A 26,228-nucleotide genomic window follows, 5' to 3' on the forward strand; every position below is an offset into this window, starting at 1 on the left:
GTCTTTTGTGTTCTTGTTTTTCCTGATGAAGCTTCCATAAGCGAAAATTCGTACCGTCTTGTCCCGTTCTTGTATTGGTGAGTACAGTATTCCTTTGTTTTTTTAACTTTGTTCATCTTACCACAGTCACTTCGTTGTTTAGATTTATGAGGAAAAGGGTAAGTCAAGCGACCATCCGCCCCAAGGTTGTGCCTGCCCCGAAAATGGCCCAAACGGAGCCAGAAGTGGAACAGGAACAGAAGGAATGCCACTCCCAGGATGTGCTAGCTTAGCCCGCACCTATGAGAGGTGGAAAACCACTGGGGGAGAATGTGCGAACCGGAAGGAGAAGTCATCCTCCTTCGCGGAACGGAAATAAGCCATCGCCAACAGGGCAACCAAAAACGGAAGCCGCCGAAACCGATGCACCCTCAGGAAAATAACGGGATGAAACCTCCGCCTTAGCTTCAAGTAAAAAACTTTAGCATGAACGGAAATCCCGACTGTGTCTCTTCACTGACCACAGACTGAACTTCAGAATGGGCTAGTGAAGGACACTGACCGAAGTCAACAACCCAGAGGCGGAAGGATACACGGAATAACCGGAAAACCAGAAACCCGTGTCTCCGGAAATCGACCTGACTCGTCCCTTGACTAAGAGGAAAAGGGCAAGTAGAGTGATCATCCGCCACCATACCTGGATGAGCGGAAGTCACAACACCCTCCAGGTGAAGTAAAGACTGCCCCGGCTGAAGCACAGAGTGCATGAAAGCTGACCACTGTTGCTCCCTCTCTGGCCTCCAAAGTGAAGCGCCAGGAAAAGGGACAGCGTATCCAGCCGAAGCCGGAAACGCAGCCGCCGAAACCGCAGAATGTGGAAACGAAGACTGCATAGACTGAGGCCGAAAGCCATAAATCCCGGAGGCCAGTCTGCGGTCCGTCCCGTCACCGCCACCGTAGAGTACGCGTGTAGGAGGACCTATGTTTCCGGTGAGAACCAGAAACGCAGCCGCTAAACCCGCGAAATGCGGAAACAAAGGCTGCATAGACTGAGGCCGGAAGCGATAAAGCCCAGAGGCCAGTCTGAAAAATACAGAGTGCACGAAAGCCGACCGCTGTTGCTCCCTCTCTGGCCTCCAAAATGAAGCGCCAGCATATCCAGCCGAAGCCGGAAAACGCAGCCGCCGAAACTGCAAAATGCGGAAACGAAGACTGCATAGACTGAGGCCGAAAGCCATAAAGCACAGAGGCCAGTCTGCGGTCCGTCCAGTCGCCGCCGCCATAGCGTACTGGTGTAGGAGGACCGAATCTTCCGGCGAAGTCTGAAGACGCAGCCGCCGAAACCGCGGAAAGCGGAAAAGAAGACTGCGTAGACTGAGGCCAGAAGTCATAAAGCCCGGAGGCCAGTCTGTGGTCCCTCCCGTCACCGCCGCCGTAGCGTACGCGTGTAGGAGGACCTATGCTTCCAGCGAACCGGAAACGCAGCCGCCGAAACCGCGAAAAGTGGAAACGATGACTGCATCAGACTGAGGCCGGAAGCCATAAAGCCCGGAGGCCAGTCTGGGGTCCATCCAGTCACCGCCGCCGTAGCGTACGTGTGTAGGTGGACCTATGTTTCCAGTGAAAACCGGAAACGCAGCCGCCGAAACCGCGGAATGCGGAAACGACAACTGCATAGACTGAGGCCGGAAGCCATAAAGCCCGAAGGCCAGTCTGTGGTCCATCCAGTCACGCCGCCGCAGCGTACACGTGTAGGAGGACCTAAGCTTCCGGTGAAAACCGGAAACGCGGCGGCCGAAAAAACGGCTACCGCTACTGTTCTGCAAAGTCCGCGCCCTCATGGGGAAAGTTGGTATTGTCAGAACAGGAGAATGCAGGGAGTGACCCTGCCCCATAGAACTGTCTCCCAGAAGGGAGTGTCCAGACGCCTCACGTGGGCAATAGGACCAGTTCGACTTACCGGTAAAGCCACCAGCGGAAGCGGCAACCGATCAACAAGACAGGAACCTGCTCCTCGGAACCGGAAGGCACCAACAGGCAAGTCAGGAAATGAACATCCCCCACGGCCGGAAGCATGACGCCGCAGAACGCCGAGGAGCGCTGCCTCTCCTCTCACCACAAATTCCGAAACTCTGGAACTAAAGATTTCAAGAGAGAGAACACCAAAGCCCCCTCCAAAAGAGGGAGACGCAGAAACAACAAACGTGACAGACTGCGAATAAACACTGTTCCGCCGCTTTGGTAATTATGGGTGTAGCAGAACCCGCGCCGTCGGCAGAGGGATAGTTACAATCACTACTCTTTAACAAGTATGGGTTTGCGTGAACCCGCGCAATCGGTAGCGTTTATGTAAAATAACAATCAATTATTTTTGTTGTTGTTCATGTACACACTAAAAATTTGCAGACAGAGAGCAAATTAGGTGTGTGAGAGATACTTAAAATTTCAAAACGATACCTTTAATGGTTCCAGAGTTACAATGATTTTAGTGTGTCTCTGGGTACAGGTGAACCCAGGAAGCACGGCAAAGGTTAAGCTTCCAAGCTGAAATGCAATCCCATACTCCGGGCTTCGTCAAAAATTTATTAACATTTCGGTCAAGAAATCACTTCGTTGAAGATTGCTTGACCGAAATTTCTATCAATTTGATAAAAGCATGAGGGCTTCAACTTTTACTAAAAGCTGGATATGACGTCGTCAACTACATTTATAAAAAAAAAATGAAAAACACATCGGGGAATATCATCTGGAAGAATTTGTATGTAAAGTTTCAGGAAGATCGGTCCTGTAGTTTTCTGGGAATCGCACACACATACACCACCACTCTCGTCTCAATTCCCAGTCCATGTTAAAACATTTAGTCAAAACTTGACTAAAATTTTAATATAAAAAGAAAACGTTTACTGATGGAGACAGACGCCCTGCAGTCATATTGATCAGATATTGATCTGAGGTGCCATGTAAGTCCATACTTCTAAAAAATGATTCCTTTGTATTTATTTACAAACAGAAGCATATTCATAACAGAAAGAGGAGTAGCTTTTTGTGAAGTGATATTGTATTGTATTGGTAAATCACTTATTGTGTGATGTATGCCCACCTACCCACCAATTCCGCATCCCCAACACAATTAAACTTGTGGAATTGTTTTGAACACTGAGAAAGACTGAAGCTTTTTCTTCTTTATATTATTTTGTTTTCACAGGAGCTTCTAATATATAGCATGTTTTTGTTTTTGTATTTGTTCCGTTCTTTCAAAAGTATTTCCTGTCAATTTGTCCGTTAGACTTCCTCCTTTCTTCAGAGTTAGACCACAGAAGCTTGTATCAAAGCGCCGGTCGATCTACTTCTTTATCCTTGCTGTACTATGAATACTAGTAAGCTTAGTAATAGTACACAAAAGATAAAGGAGTAGATCGACCGGTGTAACGCGTTCAGCTTTCCCCCGGTATACAGCTTTCTGATTTGGCCTTGTTGATCTTGTCTACAAACTCCACACGGAAAAGCACCCCTCCCCTCCATAGTACTGATGATCGAGCTTTACACTCATGGTGTCAAATTCGTTCAACCAACATTTTTTATTTAAACTTAGAAAATTGCTTCATCCTAAAATTCCCCACTCGATCCAAGTGTTGGAAGAAATCGAATTTTGGGATAAAATCTATTCAATTTCACCACAAATCTCTTTCACTTGCAAGAAACTGACATGACAAAATTGTGCTTCTTTAATTTGACCAGAAAACTATATTTCAGTCAAGTATAATATCGAATCAGAAAGCTGAATGCCGGGGGAAAGCTGAGCGCGTTACCCAGTGCTTTGATACAAGCTCCTGTGAGTTAGACCCTTTTTTCTCAGACGTTCTGTTGATAGCCTGTGTAAATGTACCTCCATTTTTGAGACTCCCTCCCTTTTAAGACCTGCTTTTCTTGGATTTTTGAAATTCGTAAAAGGGGTTGTATTACTTATAATTCTTTCTTTCTTTATTTGGTGTTTAACGTCGTTTTCAACCGTTCAAGGTTATATCGCGACGGATTACTTATAATAAGCACATGTACCAATTTTGATCTACACCACGCCGTATAAACGGTTGCGTCGACTGAAAGCCGCGGGATCGGTTGCGTCGACTGAAAGCCGCGGGATCGGTTGCATCGACTAAAAGCCGCGGGATCAGGACACGCGAGGTGAGTTTCACGTGTGAATGTTGAACTGTGATTATTTACACTTGTTCAAGCGCATTTTTGTAAATTTTGACTTTCAACCTTCACCACCAAATAACAAGCTTTCGGACAAAGCTACAGACAATTAAGATGTAATCAATGATTATTTATTGACCATTGGGTTAAATTTTATTAGCTAATGTTACATGGTTACTTCATATTTTACGGATATGTAAAGACACCAAACAGTTGGATGGTTGCACACCATGGAAGAGCATGGTTGCACGTTGGGACAATATGTGACCCTCCACCACGAAATGAGTCGCATGTCACCTCGCGCGGTTCTGCGCTAGGCTTAATATAAGTCCGGGGAGTGTATGGTAACAGTGTGAGGGTCACCTTAGTCACAGGCTTATAACTCAAACAGTTTTCGCTCTTTTCTAAAACGGGTTTCACCACCGAATAGAGCATAAAAAACTCTTTAAGAAAATTTAAAAATATGAAAATCATGCAAAGGTGACATGCGACTCATTTCGTGGTGGAGGGTCACATATTTGATTGGCAGCGGTTGTGCACCATGGGACATTGTCCTTCTAAATTTGCCAGTAATATGAAGTAGTTATATTCGGTGAATGTCTCAGCTCTTCTTTTTTTATGTTTTTATAGCCCCCCACCACCTGTAATGCCGATGTTTTGTGCTTTTTTACGATCCGATAACTCCAAATTTTGCTTCTCTGCAACCCCCAACCTCCACGGTAGCGGGCTACCACCCCCCACCGATCCCGGCAGAGAGGGGCCGGATCCGCCCCTGGAGAGAGAGAGAGAGAGAGAGAGAGAGAGAGAGAGAGAGAGAGAGAGAGAGAGAGAGAGAGAGAGAGAGAGAGAGAGAGAGAGAGAGAGAGAGAGAGAGAGCTAGAGAGAGACGTAAGTCGTAAGACATTTTATTGCATAAACAAAGTTCATTGCAAGGGGAGGCTATGGGGGTGAGGGTCTACAAGTTAGTATAGGGGAAGGGCTCCTAATATGGAACGGCTCCTTATTTGGACCACCTCCTGTTCTGACAAACTAACAGCGCTAGAGTGCTCAAAAAAGTTTTATTCGCTGTATTCACTCTCTCTGGATAACTTGCACATGTCAAAACAGTTGCAGAAACACCAATCTCAAAACCGTTAGGCTTTTTCTCTTTTTTTCGCTTTTGGCACCGTTCACTCTAAATTTGCCGCCTAAAACGGACTCATTTCTGTCCACAGCCAAAGCTTTTATCACACACAAATTGCTATTTATGACAGATAAGACCGTATTTGTTATATGTAAGCAGGTTTGACCCCGAGTTTCTACTGCAAACAGAAGATATAAGCAAAATCTCAAAGTATGTGCGAGTCCCCTGATATGGACCACCTTCAACAAATCGAAGAAAAAAAAAGCTAAAGGCTATTTTCATTATTTCATAAAGAAGCTTGCTGGAAATAACCTATAACTAGCCCTCGAGATTTTTAACAAAAATAACAAAAAGTCTAAAAGTCTTCTTTTCGTGGAAGTTGATAATTTCACTTATTTTCACTCTGTTTTTGATAAGCTTCTTCAGTTTCCTGGTGTACTTCAAATAATGCTCTCATCAACCCGAAACAGCTCAATCTAAAGCATACTTTAATTAGTCTGACTTGTACAATAAGTTGCATCATGTTATTTTGAAGTAAAGGGAGCTTTTTACAGTGATTCGTGAAGGCCGCTTCACTGGTCCATATTAGGCACCCAGGCTCCTAATACGGACCATTTGTGATTTTTTCTGTATTTAATTTTTGCTGAATGTCTATCAAAGCTATTTCACTCTAATTAGGCCTATCCGTTAACCTAAGAGAGAAGGACTATCAAACACAAAACGAAACTTCTTCAGAAGAAAACAAGCTAGTTATTAGCATGAAACAAAAAGTGGTCCATATTAGGAGCCCTTCCCCTACATAAGAAATTGCAAACATATTAAATGATTAGAAAACAACCTTATATACAAGCCTGAACACAATCATTATCTTGGCTTTTCGTGTGCATGTAGCACGTGATCCTAACAAGACCACCGACCGAAGTGAAAATAAAACTGTAACAATAAAACGTTGGCCCAAAAAATAACAAGAGGCGAAGCCATCAAGGCTCACGTAAGAAATCGACAAACAGTAACACAAACTCAATCACTCCGTCACACACACACACACACACACACACACACACACACACACACACACACACACACACACACACACACACACACACACACACACACACACACACACAGAAAGAGCATAGGTGAAACTGTGCAAGAAAGCGAGACACTAGATCTAGATCTGTCTGTCTGCATGTAGCCTACTTACAGGGACACGACTGCCAACTAGTCTCGGCCCGCTCAAAATAATAATGACCGAGACTTTCAGTACTTCCTTCGCGTGACGTCTAACCCTCTTACGTCATAATGTGACGTCAATGTAATGTGACGTCTTCAAATGTTAGAGTTTCTACCACAGACATACACACGCACGCACGCACGCACATACGCACGCACAGACAGACAAAGTTACGATCGCATCTAGGCTACACTTACGTGAGCCAAAAATAGCTATAATATACACACTTAAGTAAAATCAAATAATGCACATGCATTAAACACTTAACAGCCAATATTCTTTGTCATTTATGCTAAATTCAAGCACATTTTTTTAAATTCAGATCAAAATCTAAAATCATGCACATTCGTAATTCACACTAACTATGCATTACGCTACTCTGTTTTCACGTCAATCGCAATCAAAAAGGTATACAGATAATACCAATACGTCCGGATATAAACAAAATTAAGAACATAATACCGATGATTAATCATTTAATGTATTCGCACAGTCGCTTTTCGTACACACACACACACACACACACACACACACACACACACAAATAGGCACATTATACCAATAAGAATATATTTACTTTATATTAATATGATTAATATTTATGTCATCAAAAGTCAAACACTCGTTATAGGAAGTGAGACAGGTCTAGTCTAGAACCGAACGTTCATCGTCCACGGAGAGAGAGAGAGAGAGAGAGAGAGAGAGAGAGAGAGAGAGAGAGATATAACAGTCATTCACATCAAGATAGGCAGCACGTAACCCCCCCCCCCCCCCCCCCCACTCCCCCGTTGCTAACACAGTCAGCATTGATCGATGCTGAACAAATTTGCAATGACGCAAAAGAAAGATGACGCACCTACAATGACATTACATAATCAGATAAACAAAGAGAGACAGAGAGAGAAAGCGCGCGAATTCTTCCTCTCATGTCTTCTCACGTCTTGCGACACCTTAGACCAATTAAAAAGAAAAGAAACAAGTCGCGTAAGGCGAAAATACAACATTTTGTCAAGCTGTCGAACTCACAGAATGAAACTGAACGCAATGCAATTTTTCAGCAAAAGCGTATACTCGTAGCATCGTCAGTCCACCGCTCGTGGCAAAGGCAGTGAAATTGACAAGACGAGCGGGGTAGTAGTTGCGCTGAGAAGGATAGCACGCTTTTCTGTACCTCTCTTCGTTTTAACTTTCTGAGCGTGTTTTTAATCCAAACATATCATATCTATATGTTTTTGGAATCAGGAACCGACAAGGAATAAGATGAAAGTGTTTTTAAATTGATTTCAAAAATTTAATTTTTATCATAATTTTTATATCTTTAATTTTCAGAGCTTGTTTTTAATCCAAATATAACATATTTATATGTTTTTGGAATCAGAAAATGATGAAGAATAAGATGAACTTAAATTTCATATTTTTAATGACCAAAGTCATTATTTAATTGTTAAGCCACCAAGCTGAAATGCAATACCGAAGTCCGGCCTTCGTCGAAGATTGCTAGGCCAAAATGTCAATCAATTTGATTGAAAAATGAGGGTGTGACAGTGCCGCCTCAACATTTACAAAAAAACGGATATGACGTCATCAAAGGTATTTATCGAAAAAAAGACAAAAACGTCCGGGGATATCATTCCCAGGAACTCTCTTGTAAAATTTCATAAAGATCGGTCCAGTAGTTTGGTCTGAATCGCTCTACACACACACACGCACAGACACACACACATACACCACGACCCTCGTCTCGATTCCCCCCTCTATGTTAAAACATTTAGTCAAAATTTGACTAAATGTAAAAAGGGAAACAGAGTGATTACCCTTGCAATTTCTGTAGATTAGATCGAGTGGACAAGCCCCGTTATAAGTAGGTAATTTATTTTGTATTTCCCGATTTCAATGCCATTTGACATGCACCGTTCAATGACCGTGTTCACTGTGGATAAGTATAAAGTCATAATCCTCTAAGGATAAATAAGGGAGTAGGGAAGAGTTTAAATCAATAAATGGGTTCAACCGGGAGGGGTGAAAATGAAATGTCAAAAGATGCCATGGTGTCTGCTTTTATGATGCCATGGGTCTGCTTTTTGTCTATCTCAAAACGATATTAACTTCGAACTTGTGAGTTTTGAGAAAATGCAAACAAGAGTGGAATGTTAACACTGACTGGCTTTGGTTGCAGAATGGAGATCTCTGGTATCACGACGGATAGCTATCTTGATGTCAGTGCGATACTTTTGCTGGCCACTGTACACCATTACATGGCATGATGTTTGTTGTACAATGTTCAGAAGCGATTTTAAACTTTCAATTACTTCCACGGCGCACACCCGATGACTACCGTGGCGCACAACCGGTCTGTACAAGGATTTTCCGTGGTGTGCAACCGTCAAACTGTTTAGTGTCCTTGCATATATCCATAAAATATGAAGTAGCCTAACTATGTAACATTAGCTAATAAAATTTAACCCAATGGTCAATAAATAATCATTGATTACATTTTAATTGTCTGTAGCTTTGTCCGAAAGCTTGATTTTTTAGTGGTGAAGGTTGAAAGTGAAAATTTACAAAAATGCGCTTGAAAAAGTGTAAACAATCACAGTTCAACATTCCCACGTAAATGCAATCAATGAAAAAAATCGATGATGTGATTGTGATGCTACAACACCTAAGTTCAAAGTGTAAACAAAAGTTATGTGAGTCTACTAATTAAGAGAAGAGATTTGTAATTTTGTGGAGAAACTCACCTCGCGTGTCCTGATCCCGCGGCTTTAGTCGGATGCAACCGATCCCGCGGCTTTCAGTCGACGCAACCGTTTATACGGCGTGATCGGCCTCTCGCGACAAGTTGTCGCAAAATCTAGCTATGGCAATCTGTTTTGCTACATACATTTGATTTGTTTTTCCATATAATATGATTTTTGTTACACAAAAGTATTGCGATAGTACCCTTCAAAACTGAGGTTTTCTTTTTTGTTTGTCGTTATAACGCCACATTCCTCTTTCCGGCATGATGGCAGACGACAATTTACTGCTCTAGTTTTTCCACGGAAAAATGTCACAAGCAAAAACATAAGAATTTCATTCAGTTTCGGCGGCGTGCAGCCGTAGATCAGCAAAGAACAAGATCTGTGAGTACACAGAAGTTTAGACTGCACGCACACATACTTCGTTGTTGATCGATGCAACAGGTTTAGCACCCAGGCACCGTTGTCATCACGGATCGACGTACCGTTGGCAGCGAAGCAAGCTACTGATTTGGTAAGCTTTAAATTGTGGACAGTTTGATGTATGATTGAGTGTCAAGTGGAACATTTTGATTACAAAATGACACACTGTGATTGACGATATTTCCGACTTCATAGGAAGAGCGTTGAATGACCCCCGCGGGTTAGGGGGAAGAATTTACCCGATGCTCCCCAGCATGTCGTAAGAGGCGACTAACGGATTCTGTTTCTCCTTTTACCCTTGTTAAGTGTTTCTTGCATAGAATATAGTCAATGTTTGTAAAGATTTTAGTCAAGCAGTATGTAAGAAACTTGCATTCTCCCAGTAAGGTAATATATTGTACTGGGACGTTGCAAGCCCCTGGAGCAATTGTTTTATTAGTGCTTTTGTGAACAAGAAGCAATTAACAAACTGTGGCTCTATCCCATCCCCCCCCCCCCCCCCCTTTCCCCGTCGCGATATAACCTTCGTGGTTGAAAACGACGTTAAACACCAAATAGATAAAGAAAAAAAGCGTTGAATGCCGAGAGCTATCAATTAAATGACGTGAAAACGATTTGATCTAGGAGCTGTGGCCGCTGCACGTCAGTCAGTGCAACTTTTTTTATTTCTTGTTCTAAATAGATTTTAGCGAATTGAAGGAATGCGTGAATATAGATATATATTTATATATATATATATATATATACGATGTATTGAGACACTCTCGTGGTATTTTGGTTGCATTAAAAACATGATGTCGACAGTTGACAAGTGAAACGTTTTAGCAACGTTTAGAAAACTCAGTTTTCGTCTCTGCAAGCATTCTCTTCTTTCTTTTTCAACAAAGCGTTCGCGTTTACAAAGGTAACCACCTTTCATTTTCTACATTTAGTCAAGTTGTATGTGTGTGTGTGTGTGTGTGTGTGTGTGTGTGTGTGTGTGCCTGTGATTTTTGAGTCACTTGAGAAAAAGTGACTCTATGTAATCGGTCAGTGTTAGTCTGTCCGGCCGGCCGGCCGTCCGGCCGGCCGTCCGGCCGGCCGTCCGTAGACACCACCTTAACGTTGGACTTTTCTCGGAAACTATCAAAGCGATCGGGCTCATATTTTGTTTAGTCGTGACCTCCAATGACCTCTACACTTTAACGATGGTTTCGTTGACCTTTCACCTTTTTCAAGGTCACAGGTCAGCGTCAAAGGAAAAATTAGACATACACCACCTTAACGTTGGACTTTTCTCGGAAACTATCAAAGCGATCGGGCTCATATTTTGTTTAGTCGTGACCTCCAATGACCTCTACACTTTAACGATGGTTTCGTTGACCTTTGACCTTTTTCAAGGTCACAGGTCAGCGTCAAAGGAAAAATTAGACATTTTATATCTTTGACAAAGTTCATCGGATGTGATTGAAACTTTGTAGGATTATTCTTTACATCAAAGTATTTACATCTGTAGCCTTTTACGAACGTTATCAGAAAAACAAGGGAGATAACTAGCCTTTTCTGTTCGGCAACACACAACTTAACGTTGGGCTTTTCTCGGAAACTATAAAAGTGACCGGGCTCAAATTTTATGTGAACGTGACTCATTGTGTTGTGAATAGCAATTTCTTCCTGTCCATCTGATGCCTCATATAATATTCAGAACTGCGAAAGTGACTCGATCGAGCGTTTGCTCTTCTTGTTCTTCTTCTTCTGCGTTCGTGGGCTGAAACTCCCACGTTCACTCATGTTTTTCCACGAGTGGAATTTTACGTGTATGACCGTTTTTACCCCGCCATTTAGGCAGCCATACGCCGCTTTCGGAGGAAGCATGCTGGGTATTTTCGTGTTTCTATAACCCACCGAACTCTGACATGGATTACAGGATCTTTTCCGTGCGCATTTGGTCTTGTGCTTGCGTGTACACACGAAGGGGGTTAAGTCACTAGCAGGTCTGCACATAAGTTGACCTGGGAGATCGAAAAAATCTCCACTCTTAACCCACCAGGCGGCAGCGACCGGGATTCGAACTCACGACCTCCCGATTAGGAGGCCGACGTCTTACCACCACGCCACTGCGCCCGTCTGTGTGTGTGATAAGAAGAAGAAGAAGAAGAAGAAGAAGAATAGAACCTTCATATAGCGCTTTACAAGGGCTCGAAGGAGGGGGGGGGGGGGGGGGGGGGGGGTACGTAGCATCAAAGGACCTCAATTCCTGTCTGTTCTGGGCGAGTCTCTGGACTGTACCCCACGTTTGGTTCAGGGTCTTTAGTTCTCCCTCCACCGTTCGTCGCGCGCCAGGTGTTCTTGGGTCTTCCTCTCTTCCGTTTTCCCTCGGTGTCCGGTGAAGAGCAGTCCTGGTGATACTGTCCTGCTGTCTTCGCAAGACATGTCCGATCCAAGAAAGTCACTAGCACACCAGAAATTTCGCTGGCCCGATACATAGCACACAACAAATTATGAGTGTTAAATTTTTTTTTACACAATTAAAACAGCGGTGACATGCACAAGAGCCTCGTTTTTGTTACTCAAGAACATGGCGATGATTTTGCAGATTAATACAGAAGTTCCTGCATCTGCAGTGTTTATATGGCTTTAAAACTCGAAAGTACAACCAATAGCTTTACATTTGACCAGAATTTTCACTGACCTGCCAGACGGTTTCTACTAGCCCGGCAGATATTTTACTTACCCCTGGCGATCGGGCGGACGATTTGGTCATCCCTAAAATAAGTACAATTCGCAATAAATGACGCCTTAAAAAACATGGGAACATATACATCAATAAGCAAACATACGTGAAAAGTACTGATAAAAAATAAAAACAACTGTGCACCATTGTATGCACCATGAAAATACAATCAGGTTGACATGCACACAGTACACCCGAATTAGATTACACACGCACACGCACGCACACGCGCACGCACGCACGCACACACACACACACACACAGCTGCTCGTATGCCGGACAATGATGTTTGGGACGAAGCTAACTGTGGACATGTTGGAAGAGGTGAGTCTTAAAGGTTGATCTTGAAAGAGGACAGTGACCGACTGTTTCTGACAATGTACGGCAGTTCACTCCAGATGTAGTGACCAAAATGAGAGAAACTGCGGAAACCATGTTGCACTCGTTTGTACCGGATAACTTTAAAGCGACGAGTGTAAGGAGACGATCGTAGTGTGCGAGACGTCGTGTTGGGAGAGGTAGAGGGGGCCCGAGTTTATTATTACTTTAAAGCAGAGAATGTCGATCTTGTATTTTATCCGTTGGGCCACAGGAAGCCAATGCAAACTGAACAGCAGCGGTGAACAGTGTTGTGTACGACGTGCTTTGAAAATAGACGAGCTGCAGATTTCTTAAGAGTTTCAAGGTTGAATTGTCGAAGCTGGGACACCAGAGAGGAGGAATTTACAGTAATATAGTCTGGAAAGGATGCAGGAGGTCACGAAAGTTCTTGTGGCGTCTTCAGTGAGGAACTGGCGGATGGAAGCTTTGTGTTTTAATTCGCAGTAGCCTGCTTGGCAGACTCCGATGACATGTTGCTTAATGGCGATGTCAGAGTCAAGACGGTAAACCAGAGATCTATGACTTTTTGGGAGAGAGGATTTCACAGGCGCCCAGAGGAAACGTGTTGGGAGTTTGAATGACGCTGTCAAGAGAAGCTTCCGCCGTCTTGTCATCATTGAGCTTTAACTTGTTGGCGTTCATCCAGACTTTGACATCTGCTGTGCACTCCTGAAGAGACAGAAAGAGGTCATCTGATTCTACTGGACTGGCTGACTTACACAGTTGAGTGTCGTCTGCGAACATTTCATGCTCGACAGAGTGATCATCAATAGCATGTGAAAGTGGCGTCGTGTACATGATGAAAAGCACACAACCTAGGACAGAGCATTGTAGAACACCAAACTCTAGGAGGGTTGTGGGAGACTGACGATTTTTGATTGTTAAAAACTGTTTTCGTTCTGATAGGTACACCGAAACCAGGATAAGGCGACTCCAGAGATGCCAACAGAAGACTGAAGTCGAGACAAAAGAATATCATGGTCTATATGGTGTCAAAGGCTGCGGAAAGATCGAGGAGCAAGAGCACGGAGATCTTGTCTTGGTCTAACGCTGTGAGAATATCATTCACAATGCGCAGGAGGGCCGTTTCCGTACCAAGTCCAGGTCGATACGCTGACTGATGAGCACTGAGGAGGTTGTGAGTTTCTAAATGGCCAAGAAGTTGCTGAAGAACAATTCTCTCAAGTAACTTCGAAAGGAAAGGAAGATTTGAAATCAAATGGTAGTTCTTCAACAGGTTAGGATCCAGGGAATTTTTCTTTGAGAGAAATTCAAGTTTTACGCCCTCACGGCAAAGCCATTAGGGGCATGTTCCCGGGTGTTAACCCGACTTTAGATGAGATACAGAAGTGTATGCGTGTTTAGGTGGCATCAGCCATCTGCACTTAAGGCAGAATGACCGAGTTCTTCAACGTGCCGCTGTGGTGACACGGGGGTGGAAGATGGATACCGTCTCTGGGTCTGCACATAAAGTTGACCCGTGTCCGGGCGGGGATGTAGCTCAGTCGGTAGCGCGCTGGATTTGTATCCAGTTGGCCGCTGTCAGCGTGAGTTCGTCCCCACGTTCGGCGAGAGATTTATTTCTCAGAGTCAACTTTGTGTGCAGACTCTCCTCGGTGTCCGAACACCCCCGTGTGTACACGCAAGCACAAGACCAAGTGCGCACGAAAAAGATCCTGTAATCCATGTCAGAGTTCGGTGGGTTATAGAAACACAAAAATACCCAGCATGCTTCCTCCGAAAACGGCGTATGGCTGCCTAAATGGCGGGGTAAAAAAAAGGTCGTACACGTAAAATTCCACTCGTGCAAAAAACACGAGTGTACGTGGGAGTTTCAGCCCACGAACGCAGAAGAAGAAGAAGAAGAAGAAGACACGTATCCGTCCCGGCCCGGATTCGAACCAGCGATCTTTCGATCACAAGTCCAGTGCTCTACCACCTGAGCATTCAGAGAATAATGTTTCAAGTGTGCTTGGATCACGACTAGGTAGGGACGAGCACTTGGTCTTTGCCAAACAGTGAATTTAGGTTCCGGAAAAACCTTTCAGAATATGTACAGGATTGGACTTTGGCGGAGTAGAAAGAAGTTTTTGCGTGGTCGACAAGGTCCGTAACTTTCTGTTTAGCTAGATCATACATTTGTTTGTGGACGACGAGCCTCGACTTTTCCCACTGTCTTTCTGACCTACGACGTTCTTGCTTCAGTGGCTGCAACCCATCGGCCACGGCGCTGTATCAGGGAGTCTGCTTTGTCTGGGTCACTTTATGCTGAGAGATGGGAGCGTGAGCATGTGTGTGTGTGTGTTTAGAGCGATATCCAGAAAACCACCAGACCAATCTTCATGAAACTTTAAATGAGAGTTCCTGCAAATGATATTCCTAGACGTTGTGTGTGTGTGTGTGTGTGTGTGTGTGTGTGTGTGTGTGTGTGTGTGTATGTGTGTGTGTGTTTTAAAAGTTTTTTTGTTTAATGAATGTTTTTGATGACGCCTTATCCGGTTGTATTTTTCTGTACAAAAGTTGAGGCGGTACTGTCACGCCCTCATTATTCAATCAAATTGTTTGAAATTTTGGCAAAGCAATCTTTGACCAAGTCTGGACGATTGCATTTCAGCGTGGAAGCTTAAACATTAATGAATGAGTTTGCTCATTAGAATCATGAAAACTCTCATGAAAATTCAAATTTAGATAAGAGATTCAATGATTACATTCTATTCTTCGTCATTCCCCGGATCGAAAAATATTACATATATTATGTGTGGATTAAAAACAAGGTCAGAAAGTTAAAAGAATACAGAAAATCGCGCTTTCCTGTTAATCACAACAGCTACTGTGCTATGTACCTGTTATTGTTTGTGTACGGACTAATATAAAGATATCTTCATGCAATATGCCAGCGCTTTATCGGCCGCGGGGAATCGGTGAATCTACTGTCTTAGTGAGAGAAAACAATGCAGTGCGTTTAGTTTCATTTCATTTGTCGACAGATTGACACAATGTATGCGCGGGTTAGGGGGAAGAATTTACCCGATGCTCCCCAGCATGTCGTAAGAGGCGACTAACGGATTCTGTTTCTCCTTTTACCCTTGTTAAGTGTTTCTTGTATAGAATATAGTCAATTTTTGTAAAGATTTTAGTCAAGCAGTATGTAAGAAATGTTTAGTCCTTTGTACTGGAAACTTGCATTCTCCCAGTAAGGTAATATATTGTACTACTACTACGTTGCAAGCCCCTGGAGCAAATTTTTGATTAGTGCTTTTGTGAACAAGAAACAATTGACAAGTGGCTCTATCCCATTTCCCCCCTTTCCCCGTCGCAATATAACCTTCGTGGTTGAAAACGACGTTAAACACCAAATAAAGAAAGAAAGAATGTATCAATTTTGCTTGACGCGACTTGTTACTTCCTAGTGTAATCAGCGGCAGCGGTGTTCACAGAGTTGTAACTCATCTTCTTTGCTAAAGCAAGGTATTTTTGTCCGTTGCACCTGCGGGCAAAGTTTTAATCGATTTGTTGCTAAATCTGTCTCATCCTTTGTATTTTCTGTTCTTTCTTTCTCTAAAAGCGTTTGGTTGATTCTGTTTTCAGAAAGGCTAGTCGTGGCATTTGATCAATCCTCTCAGTAGCGATGGAGTACGTCAGCGTCAGCAAGCTTATGTCGGAAACAGACCTGATCGACATTTTGTTTCACACCTGTGACGAGTTTAAGAGTGGTCGCGTTCCAGTGTCCTCTCTTATCAGCTACCTGGAAAAAATGACGGACACGAAACTGCAGGTAAGAGTGCAACGATCCTATCAGTCTTTGGGTGTATTAATGTACGTTTTGCTATCAGTGTTCAGTGATGCATATTATGATGTAAGCCGGATATCTTCTTCTTCTTCTGCGTTCGTGAGCTGAAACTTACACGAGTGGATTTTTACGTGCATTACCGTTTTTACCCCGCCATTTAGGCAGCCAAACGCCGCTTTCGGAGGAAGCATGCTGGGTATTTTCGTGTTTCTATAACCACCGAACTCTGACACGTGCGCACTTGGTCTTGTGCTTGCGTGTACACTGACACAAAGGGGGATAAGGCACTAGCAGGTCTGCTAATAAGTTGACCTGGGAGTTCGGAAAAATCTCCACCTTAACCCACCAGGCGCGGCCGGGATTCGAACCCACGACCTTCCGCTTTGGAGGCCGGCGTCTTACCACCAAGCCATTGCGCCCGTCGTAAGCTGGATATAAAATGTACGGGCATTAAACGCAAGATAAAGCCCGTGTGCACGCATGCGCACGATACAGATCCCAGGGTCACAGCGAAAGCCTCAGGCCTTGGAAACACGAATACATGCATGCAAAAATATGAAGCCCGGGTGTCCGTTCGGCCAACAGCCAATAAAGTAACCATTTCAGCACTGACCCAAGACGACCCAACCCGGTCCCTAGCCCATTTCAGGTCTCCTCTAACAGCCGGCAGCCAGTTGTCTACATCCCCCCCCCCCCCCCCACCCCAGCATTTTTATTTTTTATTTTCATACAAAGCCGGGATTTCCCGTGTAACATGCCCCGAATGGCTTTGCTGTGAGGGCGTAAAACTTACATTTTCTCGCAAGATAAAGCATTCCCCCCCGGGGAATATTACCTAAATTCAAGTTCATGGAAGTGTGCACAGGTCATGTTGATGTTACATATTCTGGCCTTAACAGTTAATTCATTTCACCCCATCAGCACAATTCCCAAACTACTGTTGATTCTATTCTCCCAACTAACTTACACACGCACAAGAGAATTACAGTATAACTCATTTGCGAACGGATTAGCAATCCCGGAATCCACAATAGAACATTGTTTTATCAGGAGGACGACAAATGTGCTAACAAGAACAGCTTAAGCGCCCGAGAAGACAACAACAACTGAACGGCTGGTTAGCTTTGTTTGAGGTCAAATGTTCTATACTACTCTTTTAGCAACGAAAACATGCTTTTGTTCCTCCAATGTATCCCGCAGCACAGAGAAGCCGTTAAAAAGCTGGCAGTATGTCTCGACCCAAAGGGAGTGAACTGTGAGGTGGACCTGGAAACATACAGACATGGCATGTGTACCTGGATAGAGCAGCTAGGAACCAGGTTTGTGGGTCTTTTTTGTTGTGTTTTTGTTTGTTTGTTGTTGTTGCGGTGTTTTTGTTGTTGCAGTTGTTGTAATAGTAATTTTCCTTGTCGTTACTAGTGTGTGTGTGTGTGTGTATGTGTGTATGTGTGTGTGTGTGTGTGTGTGTGTGTGTGTGTGTTTGTGTGTGTCCCCGTTTCCACAGGTTTGGTTGCCTAAATCACCATAAGGCAACCATCCACACGTGGATGGCAACCTAAACTCTGGATGACAACCTAATTGTGTGGATGGTCGCTTCATTTAACACCGTTAAATTGACTTTTTTGACGGAAAGAATGTCATAACAATGTTCAAAATGACATTCTTTCCGTCCTCTATAGGCGACGAAATAGGTCAAATTTTGTGCATTTTTTAGTGCAAAATTCTTCGATGCCGGAGCGAGTACTGCACCCAGTGCTGTTGTAGTGCAAGTGCACTAGAAAGGCACTACACCCAGTGCCGCCTCTTAGGTAACCATCCACACTTTAGGTATGTGTGTGTGTGTGTGTGTGTGTGTGTGTGTGTGTGTGTGTGCCTGCCTGCCTATGTGCGTGCGTGCGTGTGTGTGTGTGCTGTTACATCTCTCTTGAGGCCTATGGGCAATGTTACCCTGTAAAACAAATATATATATACCCTTCACCTGTGTAGATTTAGTTTCGGGAAAGGTTTAGGTCTCATGCCTGCTGTTTTGTCAAGAACACAATTTGTATTTAGATCAGACCCGAAGAATGAAGAAGAATGACGATGGATATTAAAATCAAATGCTCAAACACTCTCTACGGATTCAGATAAAATGCAAACGCAATCCAGATGTAATTGAGCTAATAGCTGTGTCTTCTTTGTCATCAGCTCATCGCCTCCTTTGCATTCTCTCGAGTTTTCCTCTTGTTACATCAACAGTGAAGACAGCAGTTCTGACGCAGAAGATGGCACTCATGCAACGACAGTCAGATCAGAACTGTCAGTGTCAGGTGGCTCACCATCCTGGAGAGGTGAGTTTTGTTCTCCTCTTGACCAGCAGTTTCGTTAGATCGAAGAGACACAATGTCATTGGTGTCACAGTGTTGCAGTGTCATTTAGGTGTCCTTCACCCAAACAGGGCTCTCTGTTTGCCTGTCTGTCTGTCTGTCAGGCGACAGGTATGTCTCGATCTCGGCTTTGTTTCCCGTATTCACTTTGAACAAAATAACTGCGTCTGCAAGAAGACAGGCTTCAGTAACAGTGTCTGAAGAGGAGAACAAGAGAATGCAGACAGAAAATACTGAAGCCAAGTTTTGCTAGTTTTGCTGATTGTTTTAACGTGTTCGAACGTTTATTTACGTGGGTCTGAGATTAGGAAGAAGAGGCTTAATAGTTATTATTTGAGAGTTATATTTTTCAAAGGTTCTGGCGGGTATGTCATGGAATCAGTGCCAGCCGACGATAATGCACGATATACTGAAAGGTAAGGATAAAATGTCAACAGTTCTGTGTGTGTGTGTGTGTGTGTGTGTGTGTGTGTGTGTGTGTGTGTGTGTGTGTGTGTGTGTGTGTGTGCGCGTGTGTGGGCGTGCGTGCGTGCGTGCGTGCGTATTCACAATGATAGAAAAGTAACTATTTTAAACATCATTAATGTAAAACTAAGAAGAGAAACAATTGAAAAATGTGACGTCCTTGTCAGAATACGCAGTGTACCTACAATTGATCGTACAGATCATTTTTAGACAAAAAGTTTGCGTCCTTTGCTTACTAGTGATGGCGTAGACGTGCCGTGGCAGAGTCAGCTAGAAGATTTGCAGCATGTTAACAAACGTCTCAGTGAGGAGAACAACAGACTGCAGGCACAGCTGGACCAGCAAGAAGACACCACTCTCACGCTCACCCACAACAGTAAAATCCTGAAGGAAAAAATCCGCAGGTTGGGTTCTGATGCTTTCTTTTGGTGTGTGTGTGTGTGTGTGTGTGTGTGTGTGTGTGTGTGTGTGTGTGTGTGTGTGTGTGTGTGTGTGTGTCTGTGTGTGTGATTGACCCGCCTTGTTTCACCGAGAACATGAACAGAGGTTTTAATACCAAATATATTTGTTGACTGCAAGAACATAAGCACAAACAAGCGCAGACAAAAGTGAGAATGGGGTGAGTTGGTTGGGTACGGTGGATTTGGGTAATGGGTGTTCTGACTTACAACCACAAGGAAGAGACATTGTCTTGAGAGAAAAGAAAATGGGACACTGAGACAGTAGATTGACAGAAATGGGACAGGCTGGAAGTAGACAAGGAAGCTAGCTGCACATGCTTACTGATTAACAACAGGCTATTTCCTCGGTGCTGCGTATCGATTTGGGTCGCAAGTTTCAACACAGGGATATGGCTAATAGGTCATTTAGCGCCAGGAATATGGCCTACCCAAGCGGCGCATTTGGTTGTACCCGGATGTATCAGTCATGTCTTAAAATATGATGTCAGGGTGTGTCCAAGCGACATCTCGAAATAAACTTGCAACTGCACAGGAACAGAACTAATAGATATATATTACATATTTTTCGCATGCATGTTTTTTATTTATTTTTATTCAGTAGCACGTATATCTTTTCCTCGTGTTCAAAAAGGTATATCTAATCACACTTATAAACAAAAATTGCAAGGGGGTCAACTGCTATTAGTGTTTCACGCTTCAGACAATTGGTGTATTTTGGGATTAACGTTACAGCGAAAATCACCACTTTCGTTTTAAAATTTAGTCTAGTTTTGACTAAATGTTTTAACATCGACTAGGAATCGAGACGAGGGTCGTGGTGTGTATGTGTGTCTGTGCGGGCGTGGCGTGGCGTGGCGTGGCGTGGCGTGGCGTGTAGATCGATTCCGAGGAAACTTACTGAACTGATCTTCATGAAACTTTACATAAAAACTCTTCAGATGATATCCCCAGAATACTTTTTCCTTTCTTCGATGAATGTCTTTGATGACGCCATATTCAGCTTTTAGTGAAAGTTGAGGCGGCACTGTTACGCCCTCATTATTCGATCAAATTGATTGACATTTTGGTCAAACAATCCACGACGAAGCTCGGACTATGGGATTGCAAAAATTTCAAAACTCGAATTAAAATCAAAATGTTAGTAATCGATCCAAAATTGATTGCATCGTATTCTTTATTTTTTCCTGATTCGAAAAAACATGTGGATATGTTATTATAGAATTAAAAAAAGCTGAAAAAGTTAAAAAGAATAGATAAAAGCACACTTTCCTGTGAAGTGCTATACTTTACTGCGCTATCCTGGCTTGACACCTCAAGCGAATGCGGGCCGCTATGTTTTGCACGAGAATGTCAGCGCTATCAGTCTCGGTCGCGGAATGTGAGTTTGACAGATTAAGTAAATGTATTATTTCGCTTCACGCGACTTGCCAGTTAAGTCTTGACGTTGAATCAACGTCAGCTCTCTCTCTTCCCCCTTCAGCGCGAGCTTGCATGCGCGCACACACACACATACACACACACATACACACACACTCTCTCTCTCCCTCTCTGCCTCTCTCTCTCTCTCTCTCTCTCTCTCTCTCTCTCTCTCTCTCTCTCTCTCTCTCTCTCTCTCTCTCCACCTCCCTATCAATACCACCCTTTTGCCAGTCCTACGTCCTCGAGGATCAGATGTCGACCCCAAATCTTACCGATCAGAAATGTCAGAGGTGGATTTATTGAGCTCGGTGGGCAAAAATAAGAGTTGCAACTTCCAATATCCGTTGTTTTGCCTAATTAGTCGAGTTTTACAGATGCTATTGTTACATGCGGCATTACATTTATCTGAAGTCGCTAAAACAGATCCATGTTTTCAACGCAGGTTACAGGAGGTAGCCGACCTTCAGCAGTCGGAAATTACTGCTGAAAACGAGGAGCTAAAGACAGCGCTGAACCGGTGTCAGGAACACAAGCAGGAAAAACACAGCCGCATTTTGTACCTGGAGAGAGACAACGCCGAACTGACTTCTCAGGCGACAGACTATGAGACGAAGGTAAGCGAATGCATGCTTGACCTGGTATGTGACTGAGGCGGATGAAGGCAGTTGGTAAGGGCGGGACGGGTTGTAGTTGTGTGCAACGGGAAGGTCCTTTACATGACTGGAGACATTTTTTCAACTAGACAAAGAAAATTACGCTTACTTCTTAGCCGTGAGAGTGCTAAAAAGGGAACTACGTGTATTGTCTCAGAGAAAGACAGATGAACTGAAGGTAAAAGAGGAAAGGGTAGGGGTAGGTTTACGTATTGAGTTGTGTGTCGAGGAAGGAACATGAGTAGGCGCATTTCAACCATAAACTACAGAAAAACCCCAATGCGGTAGCTTCTCAGGTGACAGACTTATTTGCATGGGACTTAGCAGAGTGCACTGTCTGGTACTGAAACACACGAAACGAAAGGGAGGGGGGGGGGGGGGGGATTAACGAGTCCAGGGCTGGGTTGGGTGGGGCCGGATATGGGGGGAAAGTGCAACGAGGGCACAACGACAGCGATGATTTTTCGATCAGTGGTGTGATGACTTCTTAATATGTGTCCGAAACCAGGGTAACCAGTAAGAATATTCAGAGCAAACGACGGATGAAGGGAAACGAAAAGATAAGAGGAAAGAGAAGAGAATTAAGGGAGTGAGAAATGAGAGAGAGAGAGAGAGAGAGAGAGAGAGAGAGAGAGAGAGAGAGAGAGAGAGAGAGAGAGAGAGAGAGAGAGAGAGAGAGGTTGAGATTCTCTTGGATCGATGAATTGGGGAGAGGGGATTACACAAGCTGTCCGCAGAAGAAGCAAAACTCAGTGTCACTGGCACCGCAAAATGACATTTTGCAACAAGGAAGAGACAGTTTGCTTCTCATGTTACCGATTGAAAGACAGAGGTATGAGAGTGTAGAGACTGCAAAACGTGTAGATACGCCGAAGACTTGTTTCCTTGTTACTGTACCGTGTGCAGTAAATGAACAATGACGTTGTTGTTATTGTTGTAACGAGCACATGGATTAGTGGATGGTAAGTTAAATGTAAAGAGGAGACAATCATGACTGTTATGTTATATGAGAGAGAGAGAGAGAGAGAGAGAGAGAGAGAGAGAGAGAGAGAGAGAGAGAGAGAGAGAGAGAGAGAGAGAGAGAGAGAGAGAGAGAGAGAGAGAGAGAGAGAGACAGAGAGAGAGAGAGAGAGAGAGAGAGAGAGAGAGACGTAAGACGTAAGACATTTTATTGAATAAACACACACGGTTCATTTCAAAGGGGGAGGTAGGGGGTAGTCGAACTCCGCGATTTTCTTGAGAAGAAAACAGAATAATGCATCGTTCTTGACGCATCTGACTCAGATGCTATAAAGTCAGGAAATGACAGTTCACGGTTTTTCTTGTGGCATTTTGCAACACTGCCTGCAGTTTAGTTAGAAGAGTCAGTCTGGCATGGCACGGAGGTAGCACTGTACCAGTGTCGACACAACATGAAGGTCAGCAGTTATGTGGTCGATTTCTTCTTGAAAGGCGTTGCGGTCGACTTGGGCCAGGCGCCGGACACACGGGGGCGTTTCCTCCTCTTGTCGGTATGACGATGTCTGTGCTGTTTCGCGTTGCGTTGTCTTTCAACAGGGTCAGTTGCAGGACTAACTTTGTGTAAAAAGATGTTAAATAAAAATCGGGAAGAGAATTGTGAAGAGAGAGAGAGAGAGAGAGAGAGAGAGAGAGAGAGAGAGAGAGAGAGAGAGAGAGAGACAGAGACAGAGACAGAGACAGAGACAGAGCGAGAAAGACAGAGAGAGAGAGAGAGAGAGGGGTTCTGTTTCTAGCATTGACTGAGACACTTTATGAAGCTGGTTCCAGTGATGTAAACAAGTCAGTGACTTGCGGCAACTTCGTGACGACTGTGTAAGCTGTAGTAGCCCGGATCAGATTGATATTTCCGAGCATATAACCTGCATGTAACCTGCAAGTACATGTGTATTCCAACGCTGAATAGTATGTCCTCAGTAGGTGCATCAAGTTTTTATTGAGAGATGAGTGAGTTAAGGAAGCAGAAGGGGATGCACCAGAAGGAGATACAGCTGAATTGATGGAATGTGAGAGCAAAGAACAAAACGGGATAATACATTATGCACTGACTTAAGTTAAGAGAGTGCAGTTGTAATAAGAGTTATGTGTATATCGACTCGAACTGGTTAGCAGGTAATTCTAATCGACAAAAAGCTAAGGACCGATTCATATTTTCACGTTCGTATAAACTGTCAAGAAAATGACCCTGGCCAATCCACAAATTGGTTTGAATCACATAATATCACCTCCGCTTCATACCCATTAGCAGGAAGTGTTGTATGCGACTTATCCTGTGCCAGGCTTTATACGACATTATTTTATGGTGATAAACATTGAAGTGAATAACTTACATACATGAGGTGGCACAGCAACACCTAGAGAGAGAGAGAGTGTGTCACGGTGTGTGTGTGTGTGTGTGTGTGTGTGTGTGTGTGAGAGAGAGAGAGGAGAGAGAGAGAGGGGGAGAGAGAAAGAGAGGGGGGGGGGGGAGAGAGAGAGAGAGAGAGAGAGAGAGAGAGAGAGAGAGAGAGAGAGAGAGAGAGAGAGAGAGAGAGAGAGAGAGAGAGAGAGAGATTGGGTATGTTTCGGTCTGCCCGTCTGCCTGTTTCTCGTAAATTGCATCAAAAGCAAAGAAACGATCCTTAAAAACACACCAAAGAAAGACTTCACAGTCGTGCACTGCACTTCGAGCCTGCACATTCTCTTTGTTGCCTAGTTCACACGTTGAGATATGAAAAAGTACAATCATAGCGACCATGCTTGCTCTTTCATGAAGCAATCCCGATAGCCCTTTCGACTGTCATTGCATGATTTACATCCCTGTGTGTGTCAATAAAGACCGTGTTTGTGTCTATGTGCCATGGCACTTGACTGTGAGACCGGCTGCTCGTTTGCTGCCACTGAAAGGGTCCGTGTCGTATGTTTCATTGGGTATTTTTGTGTTTCTCTCACCCCACGGTTTTAGATCACAAATTTAGCGACCAATATTTAACGGCAATGGGATAATAAAGTAAAGAATCTGAAATGAAAATCTCCAATTTTACTATGTCTCCAGTAGATTTCTCTTCGTGAAAGCAGTGAGCAGTGGGGTGTACAGTGATAGTGTCAGATTCTATGATACTGATATTGTTAGATTCTAGCAAGTACGCCTAAGCGAATTCCGAAATGGCTCGAAGTAAGCATTTAGCTTTTTATCCAAACGTTCGCATGAGCATACGAATGAGACCCTTCAGTAGTTCTGCATGCTGTATTATCTGAGTGCTTGCACATATCTCCGGTATTTTGTTTCGACATTGTCACTTAGTGTCTACTGGTGTGTATGTGTGGCAGTGGGATGACATTGTTGACATCGATTTAGACTGCAGTAACAAGCGTTCGTCTTCGCCGTGGCGAAAAGGAAACGATATAAATTTAGCTGTGTGGATTTATTGCTTCTTATGTTACAAATTAAAATGGAAACATTTGGCAGCTCGTGAAACCCGATTGAAGGTAGAAAATTGGATTTTTTAAAATTGTTTTTTAATTTTATTTCCATTTTGTTAAAGGACTGTCAAGACGACACCAATTTTCAGTTCTGATATCTTCTTTGTCTCCTGACTTTATAAAGCTCCTCGCGCGTGTTGATTCATTGCTGAACCGATTTTATTCGAACAAATTCTTTTCTTGTTGTTCTGTCTGCAACTAGTGGTCTATTTGCGAAGATAGCGTCAGAATTTATGAAGAGATATTTTTTAACACAAGGAATTGAAGAAAACACACACGACACGAGTTATTTGATCGTGAACATCTGTACAGAACAAAACTCATCATGGGAATGATATCTGTCAACCCCCTTACCTCATTACCCCCCCACACACACACACCCACACACACACACACACGCACACACGCACACACACACACACACGCACACACTCACACACTTAAACACACACACACACACACACACGCACGCACGCACGCACGCTATTATACACACACACACCACACACTCACACTCACACACACTCACACACTCACACACACACACACACACACACACACACACACACACACACACAGAGAGAGAGAGAGAGAGAGAGAGAGAGAGAGAGAGAGAGAGAGAGAGAGAGAGAGAGAGAGAGAGAGAGAGAGAGAGAGAGAGAGAGAGAGAGAGAGAGAGAGAGAGAGAGAGAGAGAGAGAGAGGCAGTGTCACTTAATCATGGTGCTAGGTGTTTTGTAAACCGATATAAACCAAAATGATAGAGGAATACCCGGCATCGAAAAGAAATAAGTTACTTGGTCAAAC

General features: G+C 43.7%; 1 protein-coding gene across 3 annotated transcripts in view; it reads left to right on the forward strand.

Moving 5' to 3' along the window:
- Positions 1-9,528: 9,528 nt before the first annotated feature.
- LOC138962353 (uncharacterized) overlaps positions 9,529-26,228 on the forward strand; it is a 196,312-nt gene continuing 179,612 nt past the window's right edge. For all 3 annotated transcript variants that reach the window (XM_070334138.1, XM_070334139.1, XM_070334140.1), the window contains exons 1-7: positions 9,529-9,785; positions 16,377-16,563; positions 17,779-17,897; positions 18,817-18,908; positions 19,300-19,360; positions 19,649-19,813; positions 21,732-21,903. In XM_070334138.1, the coding sequence (XP_070190239.1) occupies positions 16,417-16,563; positions 17,779-17,897; positions 18,817-18,908; positions 19,300-19,360; positions 19,649-19,813; positions 21,732-21,903 (756 nt within the window). In that variant the 5' untranslated portion in view covers positions 9,529-9,785; positions 16,377-16,416. The remainder of the gene's footprint in view (positions 9,786-16,376; positions 16,564-17,778; positions 17,898-18,816; positions 18,909-19,299; positions 19,361-19,648; positions 19,814-21,731; positions 21,904-26,228) is intronic.

Source organism: Littorina saxatilis, linkage group LG3, assembly GCF_037325665.1.
Source record: "Littorina saxatilis isolate snail1 linkage group LG3, US_GU_Lsax_2.0, whole genome shotgun sequence".
In the NCBI taxonomy this organism is placed as follows: domain Eukaryota; kingdom Metazoa; phylum Mollusca; class Gastropoda; order Littorinimorpha; family Littorinidae; genus Littorina; species Littorina saxatilis.